The sequence below is a fragment of the Equus asinus genome, chromosome 15, assembly GCF_041296235.1.
Source record: "Equus asinus isolate D_3611 breed Donkey chromosome 15, EquAss-T2T_v2, whole genome shotgun sequence".
Classification (NCBI taxonomy): domain Eukaryota; kingdom Metazoa; phylum Chordata; class Mammalia; order Perissodactyla; family Equidae; genus Equus; species Equus asinus.
In genome coordinates, this window is record NC_091804.1 from 29,513,101 (window position 1) to 29,540,015 (window position 26,915).

The window sequence follows — 26,915 nt, forward strand, 5'->3', positions numbered from 1 at the left end:
GCCAGACGCTGACTGAGAGGAGGAAGCGCGTGGGATGGGTCTCAGGGCTTAGATGATTTGCCCCATTCTGGAAGGTGCCTTGGGCGTGCTCACCACATTGGCTGCATTCCCAGTGACCCACCTGGAGGGATGGAGGAGAGAGCGAGAAAGGGCGGGGGCAGGAAGGGGAAGGGAGAGAGGCAGCGGAGCAAGGAGGCAGGGCTGGGGGCACTGGATTCTGTTCTGCTGTCCAAGGCCTGGCTTCCCGTCCAATAGCACATGGAAATCCCCCAGGTCTTATCATCAAAGAATAGCAAGCATCCTAGGCAAACTGGGGGCCTCCGGGGTGGGACAATCTATCTCGGGTTGAGCTTGGCGTTGTAGGCCCCAGGAGGGCATCCCGGATGGGCCCCGCCCTGCAGCCTGAGGGCGGCCACAGGACGTCTGCCCTCCTCTGCCCTCTCCCGAAGGCTGGCCTCTCGTGGGGCTCTGTGGCAGGAAGGAGCTCTCTACTGTGAACATATCCCCAGGATGATGAGAAACAGCGACGCGCTGAAGCTCAGCACAACAATGCCCGGAGGAGCCTGCCGGTGTCCAGGAGGCCCAGGAGGAAGTCATTCTGGCATCGCTGGCCAGGCTGGAGTTCACCTCATGCCACACATTCCAGGAAAGACACTCCCTCCCTTTGAAGCGGTTCTGAGCGCAAGAAGGAACGGACAACGTGTGCATTCGCACAAGGGGGCTGGGAGGGCCCTTCGAAGGTGAGCCAGCCTTTGCATGGATAGAGACTCCGAGGTCTAGGATGGAGACGGGAGATGCTCAGGAGCCCGCAGCCCAGCGGCACAGCTGCAGCCACTACAACCTGGGCGTCCTGACAACCCCATGCCCCTGTAGGGACGGACCCTGCCCCGACACTCGGAGCCTGGACGCAGAAGCGAGAGCTGGGTCCTTCGCCTGCCACCAAGGTTGGCAGGGACCCAGGTACCTCCCAGCCCAGTGCTGAGACCATCGTCTGGCACAGGGGTCGCTCAGGGCGGGCCGGGGCCTTCTCGGCTGCCCCACACCTGTCTGCACTTCTGCTGGGTGAGGAGTGAAGGACCACATCAGGTCCAGGCACCGTGTCAGGCTTTCCAGATCTTCCCTGAGCACAAACCTTCTCCTTCAGTCCTCTCAGTGGCCCCTCTAGGGGCGTGCCAAGGCCCTAGTTCATGCATGAGAGTGACTGGGGACTGGTGGTGGAGGCCAGATTCAAGGCCAGGCCCACTGGCCTCAGAACTCACTTTTCAACAGCGTGAGTGTGGGCCCCCAGCCCTGGTGCCACACGGTTCGGCCCCCGAGGGCTGGGCCCCTGCTTAGAGGGCCTGACAGAGGGTCAGCTCTGGGCATGCGGCTCCAGGACGGCCCAGGGTGGGCCCGAGGTAGAAAAGCCAGGAGGTGGCACTGTCTACACTGCAGACTCACGGCCCAAAATACAGACAGGCTTTCTTAGGACCTAGAAGGCTGTGCCCCACACGTCAGGCCATGGGGGTCAAAAGGGGAGGCAGAGGAAATAAAGGAGAGGAAAATGGTTTGACAGGCAAGAGGAGGGGGACAGAGAGGTCAAACGGAGCCCTCCCACCGTGGGCTCCTCACCAGCTCCGGGCCTCAGTACACAGGCTGCTGGGGACTGAATGCCTAGGACCGTCCTACACTGTTGGTCTGACTCCCACGTGCCTGACTGAGACCCCAAAGTTCAGGGAGGTGGCCGTCTGCCCAGGTGGCACAGTGAGCGGAACCCTCCTCTCTGAGGCCCCAGGGATGATCGACGCTCTGCTGGACCACGCCACCCCTCGGGCGGGGGACGGCCAGGGTGTCCCTCCACCGCTCCCCGTCTTCCCCCGGCTCCAAGACCCCTCTGCCTTCCTCATGTCTGCCGGCTCCAAACGCAGAAACAGATTGGCTGCTGAGGGCGGGAGACCCGCCTCTGTGCTGCCTCACAAAGTGACCCCAGTGGCCGTGACCCCTCTCAGAGCCTGAAGCTTATTTTTAGGAAGATAACGAGGTGTAGTAACAAAGCTGGGCAGTGAAAGGGACCAAAGAGACAAAACAACAGAGGCCCTGTCCAGGGCTGAGGGCTCGGTCACCCGTGGACATTATTTTACCCCAAAACGGGAGACTCAGAGCCAAGGAGCGAAGGGAAGGGGATGTGCCTCCCAGGCAGGCCCTGCCAGGCGCCGGAGCTGTGGAGAGGAGAAGATCGGGGCTGGGAGGCCCACGCCTCTCCCCACAGAGGGCTGGACGTCCTCCACCGCTCTTGGAGCTACGCTGTCCAGCACGGCAGCTTCCGCCACACGCGGTTGTTGGACTTCAGCTCTGCCGTTGCACCGGCCACTTTTCAGTGCTAGCGGCCACTGCACTGGACAGCGCACCTACAGACCATGCCCGTCATCGCAGAAAGTTCTGTGGGCGGCGCCGGTCTAGAACCTCTTCTCTCTGAGGCTGAGGACCCCTGGAGGAGGGGGAGAGGTTCTCGCAGGGGCCGCGGCAGAGGCTTCTGCGGTGTGAGAGTGGCTGGAGACGGAGGAAAGGACTTAGCTGGGAGAGGGCAGTAGAGAGTCTGGAAAGCAGTCGGGGGTCAGGTGAAGACGAGATGGAGCAAAATAGTAGAGTTGCGAAGTACAGGTTCAGGGCTCAGTCCTGTCGCTTCCTAACTGTGTGGCCTTGGGAAAGTTACTTAACCTCTCTGTGCTCAGTCTTCTCATCTGGAAAATGGGGGCCGTGAAAGAATCCATCTCCTACTTTTGTTATAAGAATTCAATGGGTTGCTATCTATACAGTGCTTAGGGCAGGGCCTGACCCAGAGTAAGTCCACGTAAGTGTCTGCGAGGTAAACTGCACACACCAGGTGCTCAGGGCGCTACCCTGCACACACCTCGTCAGCCGGTGGTCAATAACTGCTCTGGGAGCGCGGGGCCTTACCAGAGAAGGGCTCCAGGGAAAGGTTGAGGAGGTCCTTGGCGCCACACTCGGGCCCCAGGACCCCGTTGTAGCTGACGGTGCGGGCGCAGAGCAGGAGGCGGCAGGCGTGGTCTTCGGCCGTGTTGTTGGTGATGTAGGCAAAGACGTCGAAGTCATTGCCCATGCTCATGCTCTGGCTCACGCGGATGCGCATGGCGATGCCGGTCTCCTCTTTGTCAGCCAGCTTGTTCAGATGGTTGGCCCTCGTGAAGGCTTCCCTCTCCTCCGGGGACCCTGTGGGGATGGGGAAGAGAGCTTCCTGGCCACCGGAACAGCAATCAGTGCACAGCACGCTGGGGAGGGCAAGCCAGCCTCTCAGAGCCCCGGGGACTCTGAGCGGCCCTGAAGGAGCCCCTTCTCATGTGTACATTTCTGTGCCGGGAGGAAAAAGTATCTTACTTACTTTCCACAAGTGAACCCCTATACATCCCTCAAGACCCAGCCCCAAATGACCCCTCCTCCGGGAAGCCTTCTCTGACTACTCCTTCCCAGGATGAATGAGTCATGATGTCTTCTGGAGTTTCAAAGCTGCCTATTGCCCACCATGGGTTTTTAGCCCACCAGGTTGTTTTCGGTTTATGTGCCTATGCTCTTGAGCCTTTCAGGGACAAGGACTGTATCGTACTTGTCTGTATGCTTGGCGCACAGTAGGCACTACTGCAAGGCAAACTTTCTCACCTCCAAGCATGTGCACAGGGGTTACTCCTACCCCAAATCCTTTCCCTCTCTCCCCGACCCTCCGAGCTCTCATTTCTTCTATGCAACCGTGGGCTCTCGACCTTTCAGAGGCCAGGGAAAGCACCTTTGCCTTCTGTTTTATCCCTTCCAGCCACAGCAGGGACTTAACCCAACCCACAGACAGCCCTGGAGAGTCAGTGGGGGTCAGAGGAGGGCACGGGCTATGGGTTCTCAGCCACCTCTGGGAGCCCCGAGGTGCTTGGCACACAGTAAGTGCTTAGAAATTATCTGTCGTATTGAATTGGCTGTCGGAGGTGCTCAGCCCAACTTTTAAAATAAACCTCGTCCTTTTTTCCCCCTACCGATTTAATGTTAGCAACAGAAAGAAGCTTCGTCTTTGTGTCTGATCGGTCCCATCTTATTAAGTTTCTCTTGGCCCATTTCTCTTTAATTTAACCGTTCCCCATCCACCCTCATGCTCCCTTCTCCAGCGGTATGTGAAATATTGCAAAAATAAACCGTACAGAGCTCCAGGAACCTCTCCTCTGGGGCCCCTCTGGACTTTCCTTCCTCTCTAGCACAAATACGTTGCAATAAAACAGGAGTGGAATTGCCCATCTACAGTTGTAGGTCCCACTACTGATAAATGCTGTTAATAAACAACACGGACAGCATTCATTTTTCTGTTAAGACGCATGCCTCTCCTATATGACTGTCATCCCCTTCAGTTTTTTTTTTTTTTTGAGGAAGATTAGCCCTGAGCTAACATCTGCTGCCAATCCTCCTGTTTTTGCTGAGGAAGACTGGCCCTGAGCTAACATCCGTGCCCATCTTCCTCCACTTTATATGTGGGACGCATGCCACAGCATGGCTTTTGCCAGGCGGTGCCATGTCCGCACCTGGGATCCGAACCCGCGAACCCCCGGCCACCGAAGTGGAACAGGCGAACTTCACTGCTGTGCCACCGGGCCAGCCCCCCCTTCAGTTTTATTAAGAGTCAGACCAACCAAAAAAGTGAGGCTTAAAAACCAAATGGAATCCTTTTGTAGACTTTAGAATTTTTTTCCTAAATGAATAGTCCTCTACCACGGCCTCTCAATGTTTGCTGAGTTTGTGCTCGTTTCTAAGGAATTTCTTAAAATGGAAAGTACTCTGCAGATCATTGCTGTATGCAGGCTGCCAAATAAAACACACACACCCCCCCCACACACACAGGCCCGCTGGGCTGGTACAACGGGCTGCTTTTCTGCGAGGCGGGGTTAAGGCTCCGCGGAGCCGGGCGCCTACCCTCGGGGTATTTGTAGTTGTGGGTGATGTCTTCCCGCTCGTCGCGGCCCACGCTCTTCGTGCTGATCTTCAGCCCCACCACCAGCGAGCGGTTGACGGACTTGTGCAGGGACCCATCCTCCTGCCGGATCCAGTCCACCACGTCGGCATTGACCTCAGCGAAGACAAAAGGGGCGTCGTACTTGGTGCTCAGGTCGCCCTCCTTGATGGCACGGACCGGAACTGGGCCGCAGCAGTATGTCCCTGGTCGGGGGAAGGAGGAAGGAGAGATGGGTCTGGGCTGAGGGGAGGCGGCACCCCCCCCAAACCCTCGCACAATTTAACCCCATGTAGCAAAAAGTCTCGGGACCACACAGTGCTTTGACTCAGGGACTCCATTTCTGGGCAGGCAGCAGAGGGTACAAATCAAGAAGGGAGATCTAAGCCCAGCCAAGTTCAAATCTCAGTTCAGCCTCTTATTCGCTGTGTGGCTTTGGGTAAGTCACTTAACCTCTCTAAGCTTCAGTTTCACGTGGGGATATTTGTGCCTACCCAGTGAGGATGCCCATATGCTAAATGCTGTGTGTTTGATAAATAAAATTAAAATGTACCCAAGGCACCCTAAGGAATGAAGGAGCCGGGCAGCAGGCAGTACTGTAGAAGGCAGCGTCTGTCTTGTTTCCCACCCATACTGAGTACGTCAGTGCCCGACACATACTCAGGGAGCGTGTGTCGACTGAATGAACGTGAGTGTCGGGTATTTATCTCGGCGTGGTTTACGGCTGCCTCAAACTGGTCACAAATTCGCGTGTTGAGGACTAGAGGCTGGGCAGCTGTCTTAGAGCGCGTCCATTTGAAGGAACACAGCAATGTTAAATTCAAACTCAAATCGCGGAACATTATCAGATAGGGAAATGCCAATGATGTATGGAGAAGTGACAGACGAGGATAAAGGGCCACGTGCGGCCAGAGTTCTTAACCCCGGGGTTCAGGACCCCGACGGTGCAGCAGATACAGTCAGGGGTCCGGGAACTTGGATGGGAGAACGTCACCTCTCTATTTTCGCTATACTCTGGCAGCGCTGCCTTTGGTTGTGAGAGCAGACAACAAACCGCAGTGAGGTGCACTTATGACCTGTCACTCATGACAACTACAGAGATTTCCACATCCCTTTACAGTTGTCAAAGATAACTGGAAACAGCTTTTATGCTCGTCTCTCCCGCTAAGTGATGGAACTTACTAACTCTGCCACTAGGTCTTGTCACATAAAGCATATGTTATCATAGCACAAGTTTATTTTAAAAAGTTTTGATGACTATATTTCAGTGGAATTAGTGAATGGCCTCTGGAGGCAGCCAGCCCTGCCACTCTCCAGCCGGGGGGCTCTGGGAGAGCCCTCTCGAGCCTCCGCTTCCCCATCTTGGCAATGGGGCCACGCCGACCCACCTTCGCTCTTCTCCTGGGGCGTGGGGTCGAGGGCCTGCCACCCCTCGTACCCTGGCTGCAGGTCCGGCCTGGTCATCCAGGACTCCACCCAGCAGTGGAAGTTCCTGTGGGACACAAAGCCACACGTCGGCCAGGACGCAGACTTCCCCTGTCCCGCTCACGGGCAGTCCGCCCTCCCCTTGTCCTAAACTGAGCGCTGTGTGTCCCTGGACTCCTCTTTGCTCTTCTTCCTGTGGGCCCCAGCCAGGTGTCACTCCCACCCAGGAGACCTTCCCAATGCCTCTCCCCACCCCCTCCCCTTCAGCGGCCCCGTGAGTCCTGAGGTGACCTAATTTCTCGGCTGTCCCTTCCTTTCGGGGCCACACGCTCTGCCCTGGTTCAGGCCTTATCGCCACCTGCCTGGACCACACCCCGGCCCCCGCTCCCAGTCTCTCCTCTGAGACCTCCTGCTCCGGGGTCGTCAGCATGTCCCTCTCCCAGTAGGATGCCTTTAGTGACAACTCGTTGCCTTTGGGATCAAGCCCAGACCCCTCGCCTGGCATCCAGATCCCGGTGACCCATTCTCCCTGAGGCCCGTCCGCACCCTGCGCATCGACTCTCCTCCTCTGAGCCTCCGCTCCTGCTGTTCCCCTACCTGCAGGGCCGTCCCCCCGTTTCCTCCTGTCCAGATACTGTTCACTTTTACACCCAATTCAAATGTGACCTCCTCTGAGAAATCCTCTTCAGGGGACCCTCCCCACGGGCCTGTCCCCGACCCTGGGCCCCATCTCACCAGATCATCTCGCTCTTGTCCTTTTGGATCTCCCCAAACTCGTTGCGGAAGTACTCGATGAGCAGGTTGCTGTTCTGGTCGTGGGCAGAGTTATAGTTGGTCACGACGCGGGTGGGGATGCCGAGGCAGCGCAGCACTGGGGGGGGCGGGGGACGTGATGGAGAGGGCTCAGAGGATGGGCTGAGGCCCTGGAGACACCCGCCCCGCTCTGGGCCTCGGCATGCCCATCTGTCGCCCAGGGAGCACTGTACCCATTGTCCAGGTGGTGAGGGTGTGCGCCATTCCCTTACCCGGACAGTAAGGGACCTTGCTGGTCACCCCACGTCCACTCTGTCCCCCTCACATCACAGCTAACAAAAGAAGACTCTAAAATACAAATCTGACGTTAACACTGCTCTGTTAAACCTTCAATGCCTCCCCATGGCCCTTGAGGTCAAGGCCAGACCCTGGCTGTGGCACTTGGCCTTGCAGAATCTGGCCACTGACCACCTCCTGCATCTGCTCCAGCCACACTGGCCTCCTCACAGTCCCTCCAGCACTCCACACGCCTACCAGCCACAGGGCATTGGCATATGCTGTTCCCTCCTCCATAAAGGCCCACCAGGTTTAGATTACCCATCATTTACATTCACAGCAAGACTGGGGATTCCTCACCATTCTCAATGTATGGGCATGTGAGGGACTCTTTCATTAGTCCTCTGAGGGTGGTAAGGGACCTGTCTTATTTTCTATCCCCAGAGCCTGGCACCGGCCGAGCACAGACTATTTCGTCAAGGGGCGTGAAGGAGCAGGTGACGTAGAGAGAGAAGGAGGAGGAAGGGAGGAAGAGAAGGAGTGAAGGAACGCTAGAGATTCAGAGCGAGGAGCAGGCGGAAGAGGGAGCAGAGATCAGGAGGCCTCCATTCAAGGCCCAGTTGCTTGGGGCTGTGTGACCTGGGGCCAGGCCCTTCACCTCTCTGGGCCTTGTTTCCTCCTCTGTAAAACAGAGTCATGGGACGGGGGCAAGGGCCTCAGATGTGTTGGGACACCATCGTGACGAAGAGGGCCCTGCATTCATGCCAAAGCGCGGTTTTCAGAGGGGCTGCGGTGTCTGACAGAGGGCCCTGCACCAAAGAGGCAGGACGTTGAGCGGCGGCTGCGGCGGCTGCAGCCCGCGGAGGGGGAGGACCGTCCGGACTAAATCCCCCCAGTGGCCGGTGGTGCTTGGTGCTCTGGACGGAGGCATTTACGGGCACTCTCACCCCCTCACTTTTCAAAGTGCTTTTTAGGTATATTGTAACACTGACATATTCGCAGAGTGCGATAAAGAAAGTAAGGATCTAAAAAGAGAAACGAAACAAAAAGCCTACTAAATGGAACTGGTGGGACTCCGTTTCATTCTTAGTTTCCATGGAGTCTCTGGGGTGGGGGAGGGGCAGGGGTGTGACCTTTGCCCTGTGCCCGCCATCCGCAGGGCACCGCCATCGCAGGACAAGAGCTTCCCAGAGGGCCCTGGCGTCTGGCTGGGAGGCGAGCAGGCACAGCGTGGGGAGCGGCAATGACCCTCCGCCTCTCGCCTGGTTCCCGTGCCCTGAGCCTGGGCAGGGGTCAGACTGGCTGCTGCCCTCGGCAAAGGCTGGTGCCATCCCCAGACCCCACCACGAGGCCTGTCCCCTCTGCCCAAGGAACAAGGCGCCCCAGGGATGGTGTCCGGGAGGCCCCGTCACCACCCCCGGAGGCTGCCCCAGAACTGGGCACACCTGGTTCCAAGCCCAGCTGTATTGCTTGCCAGCTGTGTGACCTTGGGCAAGCCACTCCCCTCTCTGAGCCTCCGCTTCCTCCTCTAAGAGGAGCTAAGAATAGCAGCTTGTCGGGATGTAGTGATGACTCAGAGGAGGTGGGCATGGGAAGCCCTGTCTGTCCGCTGCCCGGGTGGAACAGCAGAGCGTGTCATGGTGCCTGTCACTGCAAACGCCTGTCCAGTCAGTGTTGGTCGGCTCTCGGACACTGAGAACAGGCTCCAGGGTCCTGCTGAGGAATCCCAGCTTCCTTCGGAAACCCCCAAACATAAATGCAACTAGAACCAGAGACTGTTCTATGTGGCATCTCCTGGGTCCTAAGAGTTCCCTATGCATTAGGTCAGTCACCATTGTCTCCATTTTACGGGTGGGGAAACTGAGGCTTAGAGACATCAATTCTTTTGCTCAAGACCACCCAGGGGTTGGAGGCAGAGCTGGCATTCAAACCAGGCGGTGCGGCTCCAGAGCCCGTGGGCTGGTCCACCATATGGCTCCTGGGGGGCCAAGGGGCTCAGACGGCGCCTCGTCTGAGTAAGTTTTTCCCGGCTGCATTACCCAGTTCCGGGAGGAGGCTGCAGGGCCCCCGGCTCAGCCCTGGCCTTGGGGAGAGGACAGCGAGGGCAAGATCTGCAAGTAAACCATCAGGCCATCAGGCAGTCACAGCCTGGGGTGAGAAAGGCACCGCCGGTGGGCTCGGGGACCAGGCCTCGGAGGGCGGGGCTTCTCCAGGAAACCCCCGGGGTCCTCTGAGAAGGCATGTTCCAGGCCCCTCCGAGGGAAGGGTCTGGGATGGCGGAATTTCCACAGGAGGGGGAACTCCGGGGTCACAGGGGGCAGGCGGTCATGGGTGGAGAGGCAGCGGGGGAGGGGGAGCAGAGTCAGCCTAGCTGGGGCTCCAGCCAGGCTGCCCCCACCCAGCCTGCTAGTGTGGAGGACAGTGTGGGGATCCTGGGGGCCCTTCTCTGGGCCTGAACACTGGTCTCAGAGTCAGCGAAGCTGGGAACCTGAGATCAGCCTCTTAGGTTTCCTGATCCCCATAATAATAATAATAATAGAAATGGTAATAATAGCAACAATAATAAGCAGCAGCACTGCATAAATATTTGCTGTTATGCACCTGAAATCATTTTAAGCACTTCACACACATTAACTCGTTTAATCCTCACTACCATCCCAGGGCAAAGTCACTACTATTATGCCCATTTTACATATAACGGAAATTATATGTAAATTACATATAATGGAACTGAGGCTCAGAGGAGTTAAGTGATTTACCCAAGGACGCACAGCTGGTAAGAAGCAGAGCTGGGATTTGAATTCAACCCTTGACTCCAGAGTCTGCGTTCTTAACTGGCATCAGGTGCCATTCTCGTAAGCACCGTCATCAACCTGGGAACAATCTTCAACATTTTCTGGGCTCAAATTTTCAAGATTTTTAAAAAGATTTATTTTACCTTTTTGGTTCTAAATTGCTTCATCTTTCCTCTTCTGCATTTTAGAAAGTGCTCTTTCTTGATATTGCTATTACTCTTATTATCAAGTTATTAATAGCTCACATTTACTGAGAGCTTCTCTGGGCCAAGTTCTGTGCTGAGCAGCCTTATGTCCACCCACGCTGGGAGGCAGGTCCTGCTGCCTCCCTTTTACAGGTGAGGAAACTGAGGTTGAGGAAGAAGTCATTTGTCAAAGTCACACAGCAAATGAGTGTAACTGGGGACTTTTAACTCACTTGTGCTTGGCTCCAAAGCCCACCTTCTCGACTCTGAGCTCATGCCACCTCCCAAATGACACCCCTTAATCCTAACAACCACCTGAGGGGTAGCTGGAAAAAGGACCAGAGAGGGGCAGCCACCGACTCCACGCCACACAGTGTACTGGTGGCAGTAGAAGCAGAGGGCGGACCAGAACTGGCGTCTCCTGATTCCCACCCTAGTGCTCTCTCTGCCCCCTCCCAGGGCTCCCGGAGGCTGAGGACGGGCTCCAGGCCCTCCCCACAGGCCAGCATGCAGCTCACCTGTGCAGGCCACAGCTGCGAAGACCCAGCACTGGCCATACTTGACACGCTGGCAGCCGCAGCTCTTCCAGCGCCGCAGGATGTCCACACTGCCGATCCAGAACATGGGGCTGATGCCGTCCCCGTAGTTGTTGTCCCAGCGTCCCAGCAGCACGCCCTGGTCATCGTTGCAGTTGACCTGAAACCAGCAGGGCATCAGGGGGACTGAGCCCGGGGAGCAGGTGGTGGCTGCACCAGGGTGAGCGCGAGTTCAGCACACGGAGAGAGGCAGGGAAGGGAGTTCAGGATGAGGGAACAGCAGGTGCACAGGTCCCAAGCTGTGACAGACAGGTGTGTCAGAGATGGTTGGGCTGGAGCCCAGGGTGCAGGACGGAGAAGGGGAAGGGTGGAGGTGGAGTGGGGTCAAGGTCATGAAGGTGATGCTGGAGATGCAAATTTGTCCACAGGTGACAGGGGAGTGACACGGAGTTTTACAGAGACTGGCTCTGGCCCCTGCTCAGATTGTCATTCCCCTCAAACCCCCCTTACTTGGAGAAAAAATCTGCCACCTCTGCAACCCGGCTTGCACGCAGCTCCCCCTTCCTCCCTCCACTCCAGCCTCTTTTCCGCTCCTCACACCTGCCAAAGTCAGTCCCCCCTCAGGGCCTTTGCACAAGCTCTACCCTCCGCCTGGAACACTCTTCTCCTCCTAGTGACTATGTCAGCTCAGGATCCTCATGTAGGGATGGGCCCTGTGGTCGACACTCACACAGCTGGGTCCCTCCAGCACGTGCATCGTAATTTATGACTGAGTGCTTGTCCACGTGGTATTTCAGTTAACGCCTGTCTCTCCCCACCCACCCGCTAGAATGTCAGCTCTGTGAAGCTGGAGACCATCTGTGTCTGATCCCTGGCTTTTTCCCCAGTGTCTAGGATGTAGGCAGCACTTGATAACTATTTGCTGAATGAGTGAAGGAATGAATAAATGAATTGCTTTGAGGAACCACATGACATTACCCTTAAGTGTGTAAATCTTGTTTTTCCAAACACAAGCTCTCTTGGCTGAGACTTACCCACCTTCTGGGTCCCCCCTGCTGTGCCCAGCACAGGCCTGGCCTCCATCATCACAGGAAGAGAGGAGCCAACTGGGGCCCATCATAGCCCCGACCCCGAGATGAGCCCTGCCTCTCACTCACCATGCCGCTCACCACCCGGCCCACGTAGACGGGGCTGCTGCGGCGCGAGCAGTCGCGGCTGGCGTCCCTCAGGAACTTGGGGTTGATGTCCAGGAGCATCAGGCAGATGTCCAGGATCCCATCTTCAAACTGTGTCAGAGGAAACAAGGGGAGGATGAGGAAGATGAGAAGTCACCTCCTCCGGGAAGCCCGCCTTGAAGCCCAGCAGCTGCAGGACCTCTCTGCTCTGCCTCATACCCCAGGAGGCTGGGGTTGGATCTGCCACATCTCTGTGGCGCCAGCTTCACCTGATCCAGGAGGGGCTGGGGTGGGACAATGAAAGGAGAGGGAGTGTGTCTGTGTCCAGGGCCTGGCTGGGGGGGTCCTGGCAATTTGGAGTAGAGACCAGAGGAGGGAGCCCTGTGTTGCCGGAGCTTCCCTCCCCTCAGTCACCTCGGGCACTGCCACTGGCCCTTTCCCCTCTCTACTCAGCCAAATGTCCCACTTCCGCTAAAGCCTGGCTCACCTCCCAGAGCTGATGAGCATCCCTGCCTCCCGCCCCACCCCAACACACTCTGATTGGAACCGAGGTAGATTATAAAGACAGAAATCTAACCTCATCCCTCCTGTTTCCACTGCACCCGGAGGAACATCGCGACTTTTCCCTGTGGCCTGTGAGGCCCTTCCTGACCTGTGCCCCACCCCTCTTTGGCCTCGTCTCTCACCAATCTCACCCACACTCACTCTGCCCCAGGCTCACTGCCTCAGGGCCTTTGCACTTGCTATTTCCTTTACCTGGAATGTTCTTCTTGCGGCCCTCTGTTTGGCTCACATCCTCTCATCCCTGCAACTCAACTGTTATCTTTTTCAAAAGTAGGACCCCTCCTTGTCACCTTCCATTGGACCACCCATCTGTCATGTTCAAAGGCTCTCCCGTCTGCCCCTGCTCCTCATCTCCGTGGTTTTGTCCCAAGGCCTCCCTCTCTCGTCACAGGCCTCCCTCCACGGCTTGAACCCTTCTGTGGCTCCCTATTGCCATCAGCCTGACATTCAGAGCTGTGTACAACTCAGACATGCTGACTCCTCCCACTGCATCTCTTGGGGCTCCTTCCCACAGAATGTGCTCCCCCAGCGACAGAATTCCTCTCCGGCACAACGTGAGCTTCCCACTGCGAGCTGCCGTCCACCAGGTCCCTTTGCCTGTCGTGACCTCCTTCAAAGCCCAGCTGAAATGCTGCTATTTCAGGACCTGCCCTGACCCTCCTGGGCAGTCACCCCTTCCTTCCTTTTGGTCTTATTGTCCGGGATCGTGATGACTTCCGCAAGCTTTGCGAGGGCCGTGTCCCACGGCCTGGACACAGATCAGGAACTCAGGAAACGAAAGTGAGGACTGGGCTTGGTCTGTTTCTCAGGGGAGAATACAGAGCCCTGGGAAATAGAGCCATTCGTTTTCTGATGTATTTTATGCACCAGAGTCACACCGTCATTCCATTTACCTCCCACAGCAGGCTACCGGGTTCCCAGGCAGGTATTTTTGCAATTATTATCCCCAATATCCAGATGAGAAAACCGAGGTTAGAGCCCCAACTCCCGTGGGGAGGACTTTCCTGTGATCCCAGGGCCAGACTCTCTAGAGCTGAACACCGACCCGGACGCAGGGGCTGCTGGGAGAAGTCTCAAGGTGACCCCTACCCCAGGAGGCCAGCCCCCCTAACACGCCAGGACGTTGAGGGGCCAGGGGGTGATGGTTCTTGCTTCACGAGTTTTGTCAGCAGCATCTCAAGAATGCGCATGGGAGGCTGGATGGCGGACGCAGCAGAGCGCTGGTGTGGAGAACCAGTCCAGGCTGGCCTACTGGAGGACGAGGACCCTCAGAGGACCGAGGGGAGCCATCCGGCTGAGACCAGCCACGCCCTGGCAACCCATCGATTCTGAGAAACACAGGATGGTTGTTGTCTGAAGCCTGTAAATTGGGGGCTTGCTCGTTATTCGCAGTAGCTAGCCGATGCGGCCAGACCAGTGGCTCTAAGTGTGGACGTTGGTTCAGCAGCATCAGTATCACCTGGGAACTTGTTAAAAATGCCAACTCTCAGCCCACAGCCTACTGACCTACTGAATCAGCAACTAGGGCTGGGAGCCGGCGATCCGTGTTTTCACACACTTTTCCGTGATGCTGATGAATCTTCAGGTTTGGGAACCACTGATCCAGATGATGGTTTAAAACCCCTCTCAGCTCATGGCCAGCGCACAGTCAGCGTTCTCCCCGTGCTGCTGGTTACTCTCACACACGGCCTTGCACGCTCCCCGTCTCCCTCCCAGAGCACCTGCCAGCCCCACAGCGCCCAAAGGCTCTCCTAATTCCCTCCTGTCTTGAATCTGGGGCTGCTGCTCCCACGCTGGGCGGGGCAACCCTTTGCTGTGTGACCTCAGGTCTGGCCTGGGCCCTCTCTGATCCTCCGGCCATTTCAGAGCCCTTGAATCCCTGACAGCCTCGGGTGGGTGACTCTGAGACCTGCTCTCGCCTTTGTAGCTTTGCTGCCTCAGACCCAGGACCTGGCACACCGTGGGCCTGAGAGGGTTGGGAGGGGCGGGCCGTGGCCCTACCTGCCCGAAGTTCCAGGGTATGCCCTTGATGAACTTGGCCGAGCCCTGGTAGATGAAGCCCTGCTGGGTGAGGACGTACTCCTCTCGCTCCTGCTCCGAGTCCAGGTACACAGCGTCAGCTGCGGGCAGGAAGGAAAGGGCTCAGCTCCCAGTCTGGCGGGGCCCAGGGGCCCAGGAGACATGGCAGCCAGGGTGCCAACTCCCAGGGCCACGCCGATTCCCCCAGGCCCTTCTATCTTTTAATCAGAAAAACTACTCATTATTTAACAACCCCATATCAACCAGATAAGGCGTTATCAGCTAGTGACAACAACGGCCACTATTTATCCAACACTCGCCACCTGCGATAAGCGTGTGACATGTATTAACTCATTTAATCTCCATAAGAGCCCTGTGAGGAGGGGATCCTTGAAAGCCCCATTTTACAGATGGGGAAACTGAGGCTCAAGATGGGGAAACTGATGCCAAAACAGGAGACAGAGGGGCTCTGGATCAGCAGTCAGCAAGCCCCGAGCTCCGATCCTCCCCTGCTGTGTGACCCTGGCCAGGTCGCTCCTCCACCGGCCTCACTGTGTTCCCCGGGAGTCAGATGCAATGGCAGATCTGAAAGGCTCTGAGCAAGCTGAAGCACGAGCCAGTGGGAGGCGGGAGCACGAATCAGGGTGGAGAGAAAGAGAGGGTCGCTGTGGCTCAGGGCAGGGGGACCAGTCCAGCTTGGGGGTCAGAGAGGGCTGCCTGGAGCGGGTGGCAGAGAGAGCAAAGGTGCGGCTGCAGGAACGTGCAGGGCATTTAGCTCCCTGTGACTAGTGACCACGGAAAACGGGCTGAGGCCGTTGGGGCCAGATGGCAGGAGGTCAAAGGTCAGGCTGGCCTTTACCATCCCAGGAGGAAAGTAAATGGGGAAGTGGCCGAGCGTTTGATGTGTCCTGTGCTTTGGCTCGGGAGACGGAGCAATAAAAATAGCCTGAAGAGAAACGAACCGGGTGCCTGGAAACCATCTGGCAGGTGGAGAAAGTGAAAGAGAAAGGAGAACCCACGGTGTTTCGCCATCGGAATGAGAGTACCAGCACAGGTGGAGGAATTGTCCCCACCCCAGCCCGAGAAGCCAGGACTGTGATGTTCCCAGCTCAGGTCTCAGTCTGGTAAAGGTGGGGGCTGGATCCCGTCCATGCTGGAGTTCAGGGGCAGGAAGGGTCGTTTCCCAGGCAGACGGTGGTTTCGTTTCTCGCCAGCGCCCCCACCCCCACTGAGCCAGCTCCCTGCCTGGGGTGTGGGTCACTGTAGTCAGTCTGCTGCTTGGCTGACTTCCCCTCAACCTGCAGGGCTGGGCGGGGGCAGGGCCAGAGGAATGGGGACTTCCCCCAGAACCTCGCTCCCTGTTCCCTGGCCTTTGGCCCCCGCGGTGTTGGTGGGGGTGGGGACACTGGCGTGATCCCGTTCCACTGGCAGTGCTGCCCACTAGCTGGTAGCTCTGCATACGAAAACCAAAAGGAGCTTCCAGTGGGGTCCAGCGAGGCCACTTCTGTCCCGAGAAACGTTTCCATGTGGCCACAGGGCACGTGATCAAGGGTGTTCATTGCGACACCCATCCTGTGATGAGCCCCTGGGACGACCTCAGGTCCGTGGGCGGGGGGGGCGGGGGGTAGCGGGGGGAGGGGGCAGATAAACGGATCATTCACATGGGCAAGATATGGGGCACTCCCAGCTCTTCAAAAGAACCAGCAGATGTATGCAGATCGGGGTGGAAAGATCCGCAAGACTCAGCGTAGAGGCAAAAAAAAAACCAAGTCGTAGGCTGATGTATTATACTATGGGGTCCTTTTGTGTTCAAGAGACAGAGAGACCCATTAATACAGCGATGTCTCCAGCACATACCCTCAAATCTAAGGGGTCGAGCCCCCAAGACGGCTGATAATGGCGTTCCCCAAGGAGGGCAGTCAAGGGGAGCTGTTTCTCTGTAGCGCCTGAAGCTTTTATAAAGAGGATGTTCTCATGTCTTACTGTTATAATTAGAAATAAAAACCAAAGTATGCAAAACAGAAAATAAAAAACCTTTCTGCTCAAATTTGTTATAAAATGCCCCAAAATGGAAAAGAAAAAATAAAGCAGTGGTCCAGTAAGAAGCTGGTCATCTGACGCTGGAGAGGCCAGAATTTCTGCCCCGGGCCCAGGCTCTGAGGAGGGACAGCCCAGTCGCTGGCTGGGGCCCACCCATGAGGCCTCTCTCTCTGCCTTGCTGTGTAGGAGCAGGAAGGAAACAGTCAGATGGGGAAACTGAGGCCCCTGCCTCCTCCCTCCTGCTCTAGACAGCCTCAGCTCCTTCTCTGACTCCAGTTTTGTCCAGGTTGTCCACTTACTTACTGAAGGAGCTGCTAAAAGACACTCAAGCTCTCTGAGCCTCAGTTTCCTGTCTGTGAATAAGGATGCTGACATCTCCCCCTTGGGATTGTTGAGAGGAATAAAAGAGAGCGTGTAAGGAGGCACTTAAGTCACCAAACTGCACCTGCCTACCTCTCCTGGCTGCCCCCGCCTCCACCTCCCTCAGTTTCCCCTTCCCAAGTCAGTCTGGTGAGATTTAAACAGAGCCCCACGAAACAGAGCCGGGCACGGAGCCGCGGCCCTGGGCATCCGCTTGGCATCCTGTTCCTAAACAGGGCTTCTGAACCTGGGCCACTGCTGTGCCCAGCCACAGTGCCACGGGAACACAGGGCCTCAGACATGGGCGGGAGCCCTTGGCAGCTGTGTGCACTTGGGCAGGTCGTTTTGCTCTGGTGAGCCTGTCTCCTCAGCTGTAAATGAGAATAATAAGAACGCTCACACCGCAAGGGTTTTGGGAGGCTGGAGCACGGAGTGGGCCTCACTCAATCCGCTTTGACGTCTCTTCTGCCCCCTTCCCCACCCTCAGTGGCCCCCATGATGTGTCTATAGCCCTGCCCATCTCCCTGCTCTGCCCATGGACAGAGTGTGGCTCACCTGGGCACCAGGGGTTGAAGAGCAGGGTGAAATGGCCCAGCACGAAGCTGGAGCCCTCATAGCCAGTGGAGGCCTCCAGGCTGAGGCGGTACAGGCCGATGGGGGCGTTGGCCGGGGTGCTGAGCTGCAGCGAGAGGGCGCTGTCCTGCTGGTCCACCACCAAGGCCGTCCAGGCACCCTCGTCCACAGCGTCGGACAGCGGGAAGCGGGCCTTGGTCCCCGCCTCCTCACTGGGGGCTGGGCCTGCGGAGGGAGAAAGCAGGGCCATGAGCCACGGGTGGTGACGGGCGTGGGAGGGCGGAGCACACGCCTAGGGTCCCATGGACCTAGGTTCAAGGCCCAGTTCTGCCACAAACCATTGAGGAAACTTTAGCAAGAGGTGTCATCTCCCTGAGCCTTGGTTTCCTCATCTGTAAAGCGGGGTCTGACCCCAGCCCTGCAGGGTAGTTTTGGGGAATGCATGAAAAGCTGCAGGCACACATCAGGTCCTCAACCTCCTGGGAGATTCCTCCTGGGAGAGGGGACAGTGCAGCCTGGGGCAGGGTCTCCATTACACTGCTCTGGGCTGGCATGACTTTGGACAAGACCATCCCTTTCTCTGGACTCAGTTTGCCCATCTGTAGCATGGACAGGAATTAGGCAAGATGCTGCCCAAGGGAATGTCTTTTACCTACTAGATCCTTTACCTGCTAGCGTCCTGCTTTCCCTTTCAGGAAAAGCAGGCTTGACTCTGAGTAGGATGTGACCTTGGTCCTCTGATGTCCCTTCAGGGGCCTGTCTGAGAGCCCCTTGCTGCCGGCTAGCAGAGGGTGCTGGCCGATACAGTTCTACGTGTTTGTCTCCCTAGGGCCCCTCCAAATCTCGGCCTCTGTGTCTCCACGCGCAGCTCCGAAGAGCTGGTCATAACCATCCATCACCTCCCAATGTGGTGAAGTGCCTGTCCCTTCCCGCTTCCCCTGAGACCCCTGGTACAGGAGGGAGAACTGAGGCTCAGAGAGGAGGGGTCTCCAAGGGTATCCCGGGGTCTGCGGCCAAGTCGGCGCCTGAGCCCAGGTCTCTAGGCTCTGGGCTGTCCCCCATGGTGACGCTCACTCCCAGAGGACGCTCCCTGGGGGTCTCCAGGCTCGGCGAGGCAGATGGCCCGCCTTGACTGACTGCTTTTGCAGGGGGAGGGGAGGGGAGGGGAGGGCCCGGCCCAGGCAGGCAGGGCTGAGTTACGGGGAGGGCCGGGGGGCTGGCCACCCTTTCTGGACTTGGGTGTTGGAGAGAAGAAACAGAACCTTCCTTGCCTGCTTGGACAGCTGCCCAGGAGGGTTTATTTTTATTCTTCCATCTCCCTCCCTGCAGCTCTGCCCACCTCCTGCTGACAGTGTGGGGGCCTGCGCACCAAGGGGCTCCCTCCCAGCACCCAGCCCCTTGCTTCCCCTGGCCGGCCCCACCCACACCCAGGCCCAAATATAACCATGAACTAACAGGCATGACACAGGCCTCCGGGCCCTGTCTGGGTGCCAGGAGCCAGCTGTAAGCCTTTAAACAACCCCTGTCTTCCACAGTTGGCGTCTGGGGGAGGGGTCGGGCAGTGCGGGGGCCCAAGAGCCAGCCTGGGTCTGCGTCCCCTGCTCAGACCCCAAGCACTGTGTGACCTGGGCTAAGTCACCAGGCCTCTCTGATCTGCAATTTTCTCATCAAAGAAAAAAATAGGCTTAGACCATATGCCTGAGAAGGTCTGATTCAAGGTCTCAAACTGGCTCTGTGACCTTGGACAGGCTATTTAGCTTCTCTGTGCCTCAGTTTCCTCATCTGTAAAACGGGGCCAATTGCAGTACCTTCTCATGAGGTCATCGTGAGGCTTAAAGAAGATGGGGCGCATCAAGCACGTTGCAAGGTGCCTGGCACATAATAGATGCTTAGTAAACAGTAAGTATTGTTTATCAGTGTCCCCACCCGCTCCTGAGGCCGTTAGAGGCGTCAGTAAGAGAGTTCATAGAAAGCACTGAAAACGGTGACCAGCACATAGTAATTATGGAGTCAATGTGAGCCGTCCTGTCATCAAAACGGACCATTACAAGTCAGAATTCTCAGGCCAAATAACAGACTTTGAAGACTGGGATGGAATGTGGAAATTGTCTAGTTCAGTTGAATCACCTCTCAGGTATGGGAACTGAGGTGGAGGGGGTGAAGTTGGGGTGTCCACATGTCCCTGTTCGCCTGGGACAGTCCCAGGCTATAACTGTGGTCCCAGCGTAGTTCTTAATGGCACCCCTTTCATTCTCAGAAATGTCCTTTTTTGGATGATCAATGATCTGGTCACCATGGTAACGGCCTGGGCCAGGTCCCGTAGCCGCTGTCACTGTTGAAATAGCACCCTGGGGACAGGACAGGGAACACTGTTTCCCTTTCTCTCTGTCCCAGGGCAACGGTGCAGACACACACGCACACACACGTGCACGCCCCCCCTTTCTTGTGAGGGGCTCTGTCGGGTGGGAGGTAGACGGGCTGCCCCGGCCCCACTGCTGCTGTGGAAGCTTTGAAACTTCCTTGGCTATGGTTCCAGACAGTAATCTTTGAGGGGCCAAAGACACCACAGGGACCCCTCTGGGCCTAAATGACCCTGGAGACCCGAGGGGGCCTGGCCACTACCCCAGACCACGGTGGCAGGGGCCAGGGCAGGATGCATAAGGGGAGCCTGGCAGAGGAAACCCTTCTCTTAGCTTCATAAGGGTCCCTTTCACTCCTTCAGGCTGACTTCACATCCACCCCCTCACCCTCCAAGCCCTGGACCCCCCCTTGGAGGGAGGCAGAGCTTCATCCCCAGAAATAAGACAGTGTTTGTCTACTGTGCTCTATGCCCGTGACCGAGCCGTCGGGTCCCGCACAGTCTGGGTGAAGCACACAGCATCTGGGCACGCGTGGGGTCAGGCCACGCACTCCATTCACTGCACCACCCCGGCCAGCCCCCTCCTCTCTCCCGACCTCAGTTGCCCTGAAGAGGTCGGACAGGCTGACACAAGCCAGAATGTTCCGACACAAGAGCACAGTCCCCAGGCCAGGCCCGGGGCTGGCTGCTGGCCTTGAGGTGGGGGCCGAGCTTCCTGGTATTGTCCCTCGGGCTTCCTCAGCCCCCGGGAGGGTCTCGGCTGCTCCACCGAGGAAGCTGTGTGCACCCAGAGATACAGTGCCCTCTGTGGCTGCCCGGGGGCAGTGGAAGTGACCAGGGCAGGGCGGGGCTGGTTTGAGATAAGTCGGTGGGAGACTGGAAAACACAGATTAGCTGCTGGGGTGGGAAGGTCAGTTGCCCCACCAACCCTGAACTTGGGGCCCTTAATTACCCAACGACAGGCTGCGTCCACAAATGGAGAAGGAGAGAAAGGAAACACCTAAAGAGCGGGAGGACAAACATGATGGTGGGAAATCGCAGGCTGCCGGAGCGGGTAGGTCACTACCACTCCACGCCACAGAGGATCACGTGAGGCTGGGCCGGCTCTTGTGGGGAAGAGCAAAATGTGTCTGCTGCGGGGTCACAGCAACCAAAAGCCTCAACTCTGGGGTCATGGTTTAAACCTTGCTTTGTCCCTAACTCACTGTGTGACTTGGGCGAGTAACTTGCCCTTTCTGAGCCTCAGTGTTCCCATCCGTCAAGTGGGGGTTCACAATGCTTCCGAGATGGGAGGACTGAGGATGAGCATGCATCCAGTCGGTGCTCCAAAGTGTTGAGATTTTCATCACCCCAAGCCTGACTCTTCTCAGGGCGCCATACACAGCCCTTACCAGTCATGTACCCCAAGCTTCCACTTTACAGGGGGGAAACTGAGGCTAGAAAGATCAGAGACTTGCTGGAGGCCACTCTGGTCTGTTAGGAAGGGCCCCAAGGGTGCTGGGTACGTGTGTGGGTGTCCCTGGGCAGTGGGTGTCCCAGAAGGGGAGGGTAGGAGAAGAAAGGCATGGAGGGGTGTCTGGGTCAGCCTGCAGGCGCTGTGATAAGCCTTATCAAACGGCCTCCCAGGTAAATGCAGGCCGCAGCCCGCTTGCTACTCTCTGTGCCCCCGGAGATCTCAGACAGAGCTGGCCTTTCCCACCCCTGGGCCACAGTCCCAGTCAGGCGGCTCCTTGCTGGCGACCTCCAGGGCTTGGGTCCCACCAGAAGCCAAACCAACCAGTTTGACATTCAAGGCCACTTTTCCAGGAATGGTGTAGAAAGAAGATTGGGTGCTGGGCATCCGGGGGGGGGTGACTGGGGTCTCAACATCCCTTCACCCATGGAGAGAGACCAGCAACGGTCGCTAACGTCTACAGGGGACTCCTCCATGTCAGGCCCCTCTCATTTAACAACCTCCCAGAGTCCTTTTCACTCCGTGAGTGCTTTCCACATGATGAAGCTCAGACTCAGAAAGGCTAAGCAACATGCACCGGGTCACACAGCAGGTAATCCACCCAGTCGGCACCAGAATCCGGGTCTGTCTGTCCAGCCCTTGAGCCTGAGATAGCCTCCCGAGGCTTGGAGAAGAAACAAACAGAACACAAAACTGCCCACCCAGAGGGCTGGAGCCGGCTGGGTTCTCTCCACCGCCAGACACGATTTGGGCCTGATCCCAGAGGCCTGGTCACGTTTTGTGGATTTGGGGAAGTGGCTGTCGATAAGAGTTGGAAAGTTGTTTTGATATGGGAAACAGCAAGCGAGGTCTTGATGGACCCGCTGACCCCCAACCCTGGTGATCGCAGGTTTTCAGGAACCCTGGCGTCCAGGAGCACAGACTTGATTAAAGGCTGCATGACCTGGGGCCTCAGTTTCCTCATCTGTAAAATTTGGTTAGTGACTGCTGGGAATTTCACAGGGAGCAAAGAGGAACGGAGTCGCCTGTCCCGTTGTCCGTCAGGAGACAGTGATACCACAGGACAGGGCAGGTCAGGGTGGACGGGGGGAGGTACTCACCCGTCACAACACTGAAGGTGAGGCTGTCCACACTGGCCTCGTAGTTTCGGCCCTCGAAGTGCAAAGTCACCCGGAAGGGCTGGCCGCGCCGCACCACCAGCCTCTCCCGGCACAGGTCGGCCGTGTAGTGGTCACGGCCATTGGCCTCCAGCTCCAGGTCACATCTCCCCAGAATCAGATCTACAGAGAGAACAGGAGGGCATGAGCCGTGGCGGCATTCCTCAGCCAGCTGTGACCCCCGGACACACACCTGCGCTCCCGGGACGTGGGGGCCCTCAGGCCCTTCCAGGGAGCCAGCCCTCTCTAGACAATGGCTGTCAGCCCGTCCCCTCCCAACCCCCCACCCACCCCATCCCCCAGAGGTGGGCTGGGGCCGAATCTCCCTAACTCTTAATCAGAAAGTTGTGCCCACTGTGGCTTGTTGGGAGAAGCCTCTGTCACCTCCCAGCTGTGTGACCTCAGGCAACTCAGCTGTCCCCGGCCTCAGTTTCCCCATCTGCCCACAGCTGGGGACAGCAGGACCCATCTCACAGGGCTGTTGTGAGCCACTTAGCATGGTGCCCGGCGCGTAACAAATTCTTACTAAACACAAGCTATCCAGCCCTGGTGGCCTAAGGTTAATATCCGGCGCTCTCACCACCACAGCCCGGGTTCGTTTCTGGTCAGGGAACCACACCACCCGTCTGTGGGTTGTCACACTGTGGCGGCTGCGTGTTGCTGTGATGCGGAAAGCTCTGCCACCGCTATATCAAATACCAGCAGGGTCACACATGGTGGACAGGTCTCAGCGGAGCTTCCAGACTAAGAAGGAGGACCTGGCACCCACTTCTGAAAAGACTGGCCATGAAAACCCTGAGACCAGCAGCGGAGCGTTATCTGATAGAGCACCAGAAGGTGAGAGGGCGGCCCACAAAGCCCGGGTGGGGCCCCGCTCTGCTGTCCGCGGGGCCCCAGGAGTCACAGTGAACTCCATGGCACCAACGACAAGAACACGAGATCTTCTATCGCTACTGGAGACATCTTTCGGCAAAAGCAGGGGCGGGATTCGGCATGGGTTAGTGACACAGGCTTTGCCTTTCGGGTTCACTTTTCAATTTACAGGAAATACACAGGACTGAAGAACATCTTAAAGGCGGAATCAGGATGCAATCGGCAAAATTCATGCTCTGGGAAACTATAAGCAAAGGCTCTGGTTTCTCTAACAAATAAGTTACAAGAAAAAAACGAAAAAAAAAAAGTTGGAGGGAGAATGCATAGATTAAGAGGAACTGAAGAGATGTTCCGAGCCATCGTGTTGTGTGGGCCTTATTTGGATCTCGATTTTAAAAAACTATTTAAAAATATTTATTACACATATAAGACAACTGGAAATTTGAACACTGATGGAATAATGGTGATATTAGGGGATTTTTGCTAATTTGTTTATGTCTAAAAAAGAGTCCTTATCCTTTCGAGATATGTATTGAAATATTTACAGATGAAATAACGATGTGATGTCTGGAATTTGCTTCCAAATAATGGGAGGGGGAGACAGGGTGTACAGGAGGCAGGAGTATCTATAGCCTGGAGGTCGTTGGGACCGAGTGATGAGAACATAGGCGTTTATTATTCTGGTCTCTCTATTTTTACGTAGGTTCAAAATTCTCTATAATAAAAGGTTCTAAAAATGACAGGGGTTTGGGAGTCTTCTGGACCTGCTTTTCAGTTCTGCTGTGCTGCTGTGTGATTCTGGACTAGTGTCTCTCCCTCTCTGTGCCTCCTTCTCTGAAGCCTCAGGGCTGCTGTGAGGTCTAGGAGAGGCTATGGGGACACCCTGTCCCTAGGGCCTAGCCCAGGGCAAAAGCTTGATATGTGACAGTTCTACTCATAGCTTCAGAGGGAGCCGAAGACCAGGGAAGGGGTGGGGTGATGGGCGGGTGGGGGTCTGAAGGAAGCACAAACCTCACAAACCTTGGCGAGCTCAAGCTCCAGGTTAGGAAGATGGTAGGGTGTGGGGAGGGGGCAAGACAGACTCAGGGTTGTGGGGCCCTTGGAGAGGATGTGGTCCAACTGAGGCCCGGGGAGGGGGGATTTGCCCAAAGTCGCCCAGCAAGTCGACCCTTCCTCTGGGACATGGCCCCAGGTCTCCTGCCTCCCGCCACGGAATACCCCAAAAGTGAGGTGCAAATGCCCACTGACCGCAGAGGCTTCTGCGTGGATCGTCTCCACTCATGGAGCACTGTCGCTGTCTCCGTTTTGTAGAGGAGACACTGTGCGGCCCTGGGATGTGACCCAGGGCTGTAGATACTGGTACCCGCCTGGCAGGCCCTCAGGGTTTGATCTCCACCCCTCCCCCATCCTCCCCCGCCCCCTCCCTCCCACGTCCATGTTGTTCTCAGCCTGGGAGGAGAGAGGGGGGAGGTGACCGCTGCAAGCACAGCAGGAGAGACCTCCGCTGGCCACGAGGAAGAACTTCCTGTTGGGGTGAAAAAATATTGCTTTTGGAAACTTCTACTCCAGCGTGTTTAAGCAGGACAGAGGCCACCCCTGACCGCTGGGAGACCTTTGAGAGACGGTCAGTGCCTGGTCTGGGGCAGGTGGGGCACTTTCTCAGGCTGTTGTCTGAAGAAGCACTTCCAGAAACCACGCCCAACTCCAAAGGTGCAGGAACTTGGGGTCTAGACTCATGGGATTTCCCTGCACTGAGAAACGGCCGGGGGCCTTCCAGGCCAGCAGGACCCCTGGAGGAAGTGGTCGCCATGACACTGGGGCAGGGGGCTCATCATAACTGGCATCTCCAGGGTCCCCCAGCCCCACTGAACCCCACTCATGGGGACAGGAGTGGGAAACTGCACTGGGGACAAGTGGCCACCAAGGTGACCATCACAGCCAGTCCTGAGCTGGTTTTCGATCCCATGTGTGGGGAGCTGGGTCCCAGAGAGGGACAAAGGTGGCCCGAGATCACACAGCAGGTCAGGCGGGTTCTGGTCCCCCTGCTTGTCCCTGCTCCACTTGTCCCGTGTCCTGCCCCACATCCCTGGCCCCACGTCTCCTTCCTGGGGGTGCAGTGGTGCAGAGGCCATCTCCAGATGGACTCGACCTGGGAGTCGGCAAGGACACTGGGTCCAGCAGCATTAGTGCAGGACCTGCTCCATTGGAGGACTCCCTCCCCTGGGACAGGAGCGCTGCCTCTGTGTGTGTGTCTGTGTGTGTGTGTCTGTGTGTCCGTGTATCTAGGAGGACAGGTAGGCAATTAATTGAGCCCCTTCGCCACTCCTCGCAGCCCTCACAGCTATACCAGGGGCTGGCATTATTGTCCATGTTTTACAGGAAAGGAAACTGAGACTCAGCAGGTGGCCAAGGACTAGGGTTGCAGAACTCGAGGGCTGGAAAGGACCTGCGAGAACACGCCTGCTCTCAGCCCGCTTCCCCAGAGGATGCTGGAACTTCCTCTCTGGCCCCCGGGGCAACGAGTCAGCCAGGCTTGGCTGGCCCACGACCAGGGACAGCACGCACACCTCCTCCCGGCTGGCAGGGAATAACTAAAGCGGAGTGTTCTGAGGCTGGGCCAGCGCCCTCTGCACAGCCTCGTGCCACCTGGCACACAGCAGGGACCCAGCCCCCGCTAGCTGAGGGCAGGTGACAATGGCCCACTGGCACCGTAATTTACAGCACTCCTTCCATTGCCTCATCTGGTCCAGGGAGGCAAGGGTTAATACTATGCCCTGGGCATGGGGAAACTGAGGCCCCAGGCTGAGCCAGGACCCGGGGCCAGGCCCCTCTCATCCAGCCCAGCCCTCCTGTTGCTCTCGAAATCCGGGACTTGGGGACTGAGCCCCAGTGGGGTCCTGACCCTCCATTGCACCCGTGGGACCACTGAGACCAGGGAGGGATGGCCAGGTGTGGGGCCCTGAGTGGCGGCTGTGCCCATCCTGAGACTTACCCTCGGCCATGGTGGGAGGTGGCAGTGGCTCCTCTGACTGTTGGCAGGACCCTCCAAGTGCAGACCCCCAGCGGCAGGCACTGCGGAGGCCGAGAGCAGTGTGAACTTATAGCCCGCTTTGGGAGGGCGGGGGCGGGGCCGTGCGGGGAGGCGGGGACCTGGTGAGGCCACCACTGCCCAGTCGGGCCCACGCGTTAGCGCTCAGCCAGCCCACTGGGGCGCACCCGGGGGCAGGAGCCCGGGGGAGGGAGGGAGCCGCAGCCGGGCGAGGGCGCCCCCTGGGGGAATGGGCAGAGCGCAGGACTGGGACACACAATTAGAACAGGACACACAGACACACCTGGACACACAGATCAGACCTTGGGGAACAGAGAAACCTGGACACAGAAATACACACACGCA

At 57.3% G+C, this 26,915-nt stretch overlaps 1 protein-coding gene across 2 annotated transcripts in view; it reads right to left on the reverse strand.

Annotated features, from left to right (window-relative positions):
* Positions 1-26,652, reverse strand: part of TGM2 (transglutaminase 2) — a 32,742-nt gene extending 6,090 nt beyond the window's left edge. For both annotated transcript variants that reach the window (XM_014847180.3, XM_070485912.1), the window contains exons 1-10: positions 26,514-26,652; positions 22,592-22,771; positions 17,662-17,904; positions 14,689-14,807; positions 12,106-12,234; positions 10,931-11,108; positions 7,139-7,274; positions 6,367-6,470; positions 4,942-5,184; positions 2,938-3,210 (exon numbers count right to left, since the gene is read on the reverse strand). In XM_014847180.3, the coding sequence (XP_014702666.1) occupies positions 2,938-3,210; positions 4,942-5,184; positions 6,367-6,470; positions 7,139-7,274; positions 10,931-11,108; positions 12,106-12,234; positions 14,689-14,807; positions 17,662-17,904; positions 22,592-22,771; positions 26,514-26,523 (1,615 nt within the window). In that variant the 5' untranslated portion in view covers positions 26,524-26,652. The remainder of the gene's footprint in view (positions 1-2,937; positions 3,211-4,941; positions 5,185-6,366; positions 6,471-7,138; positions 7,275-10,930; positions 11,109-12,105; positions 12,235-14,688; positions 14,808-17,661; positions 17,905-22,591; positions 22,772-26,513) is intronic.
* Between the last annotated feature and the right edge of the window lie 263 nt (positions 26,653-26,915).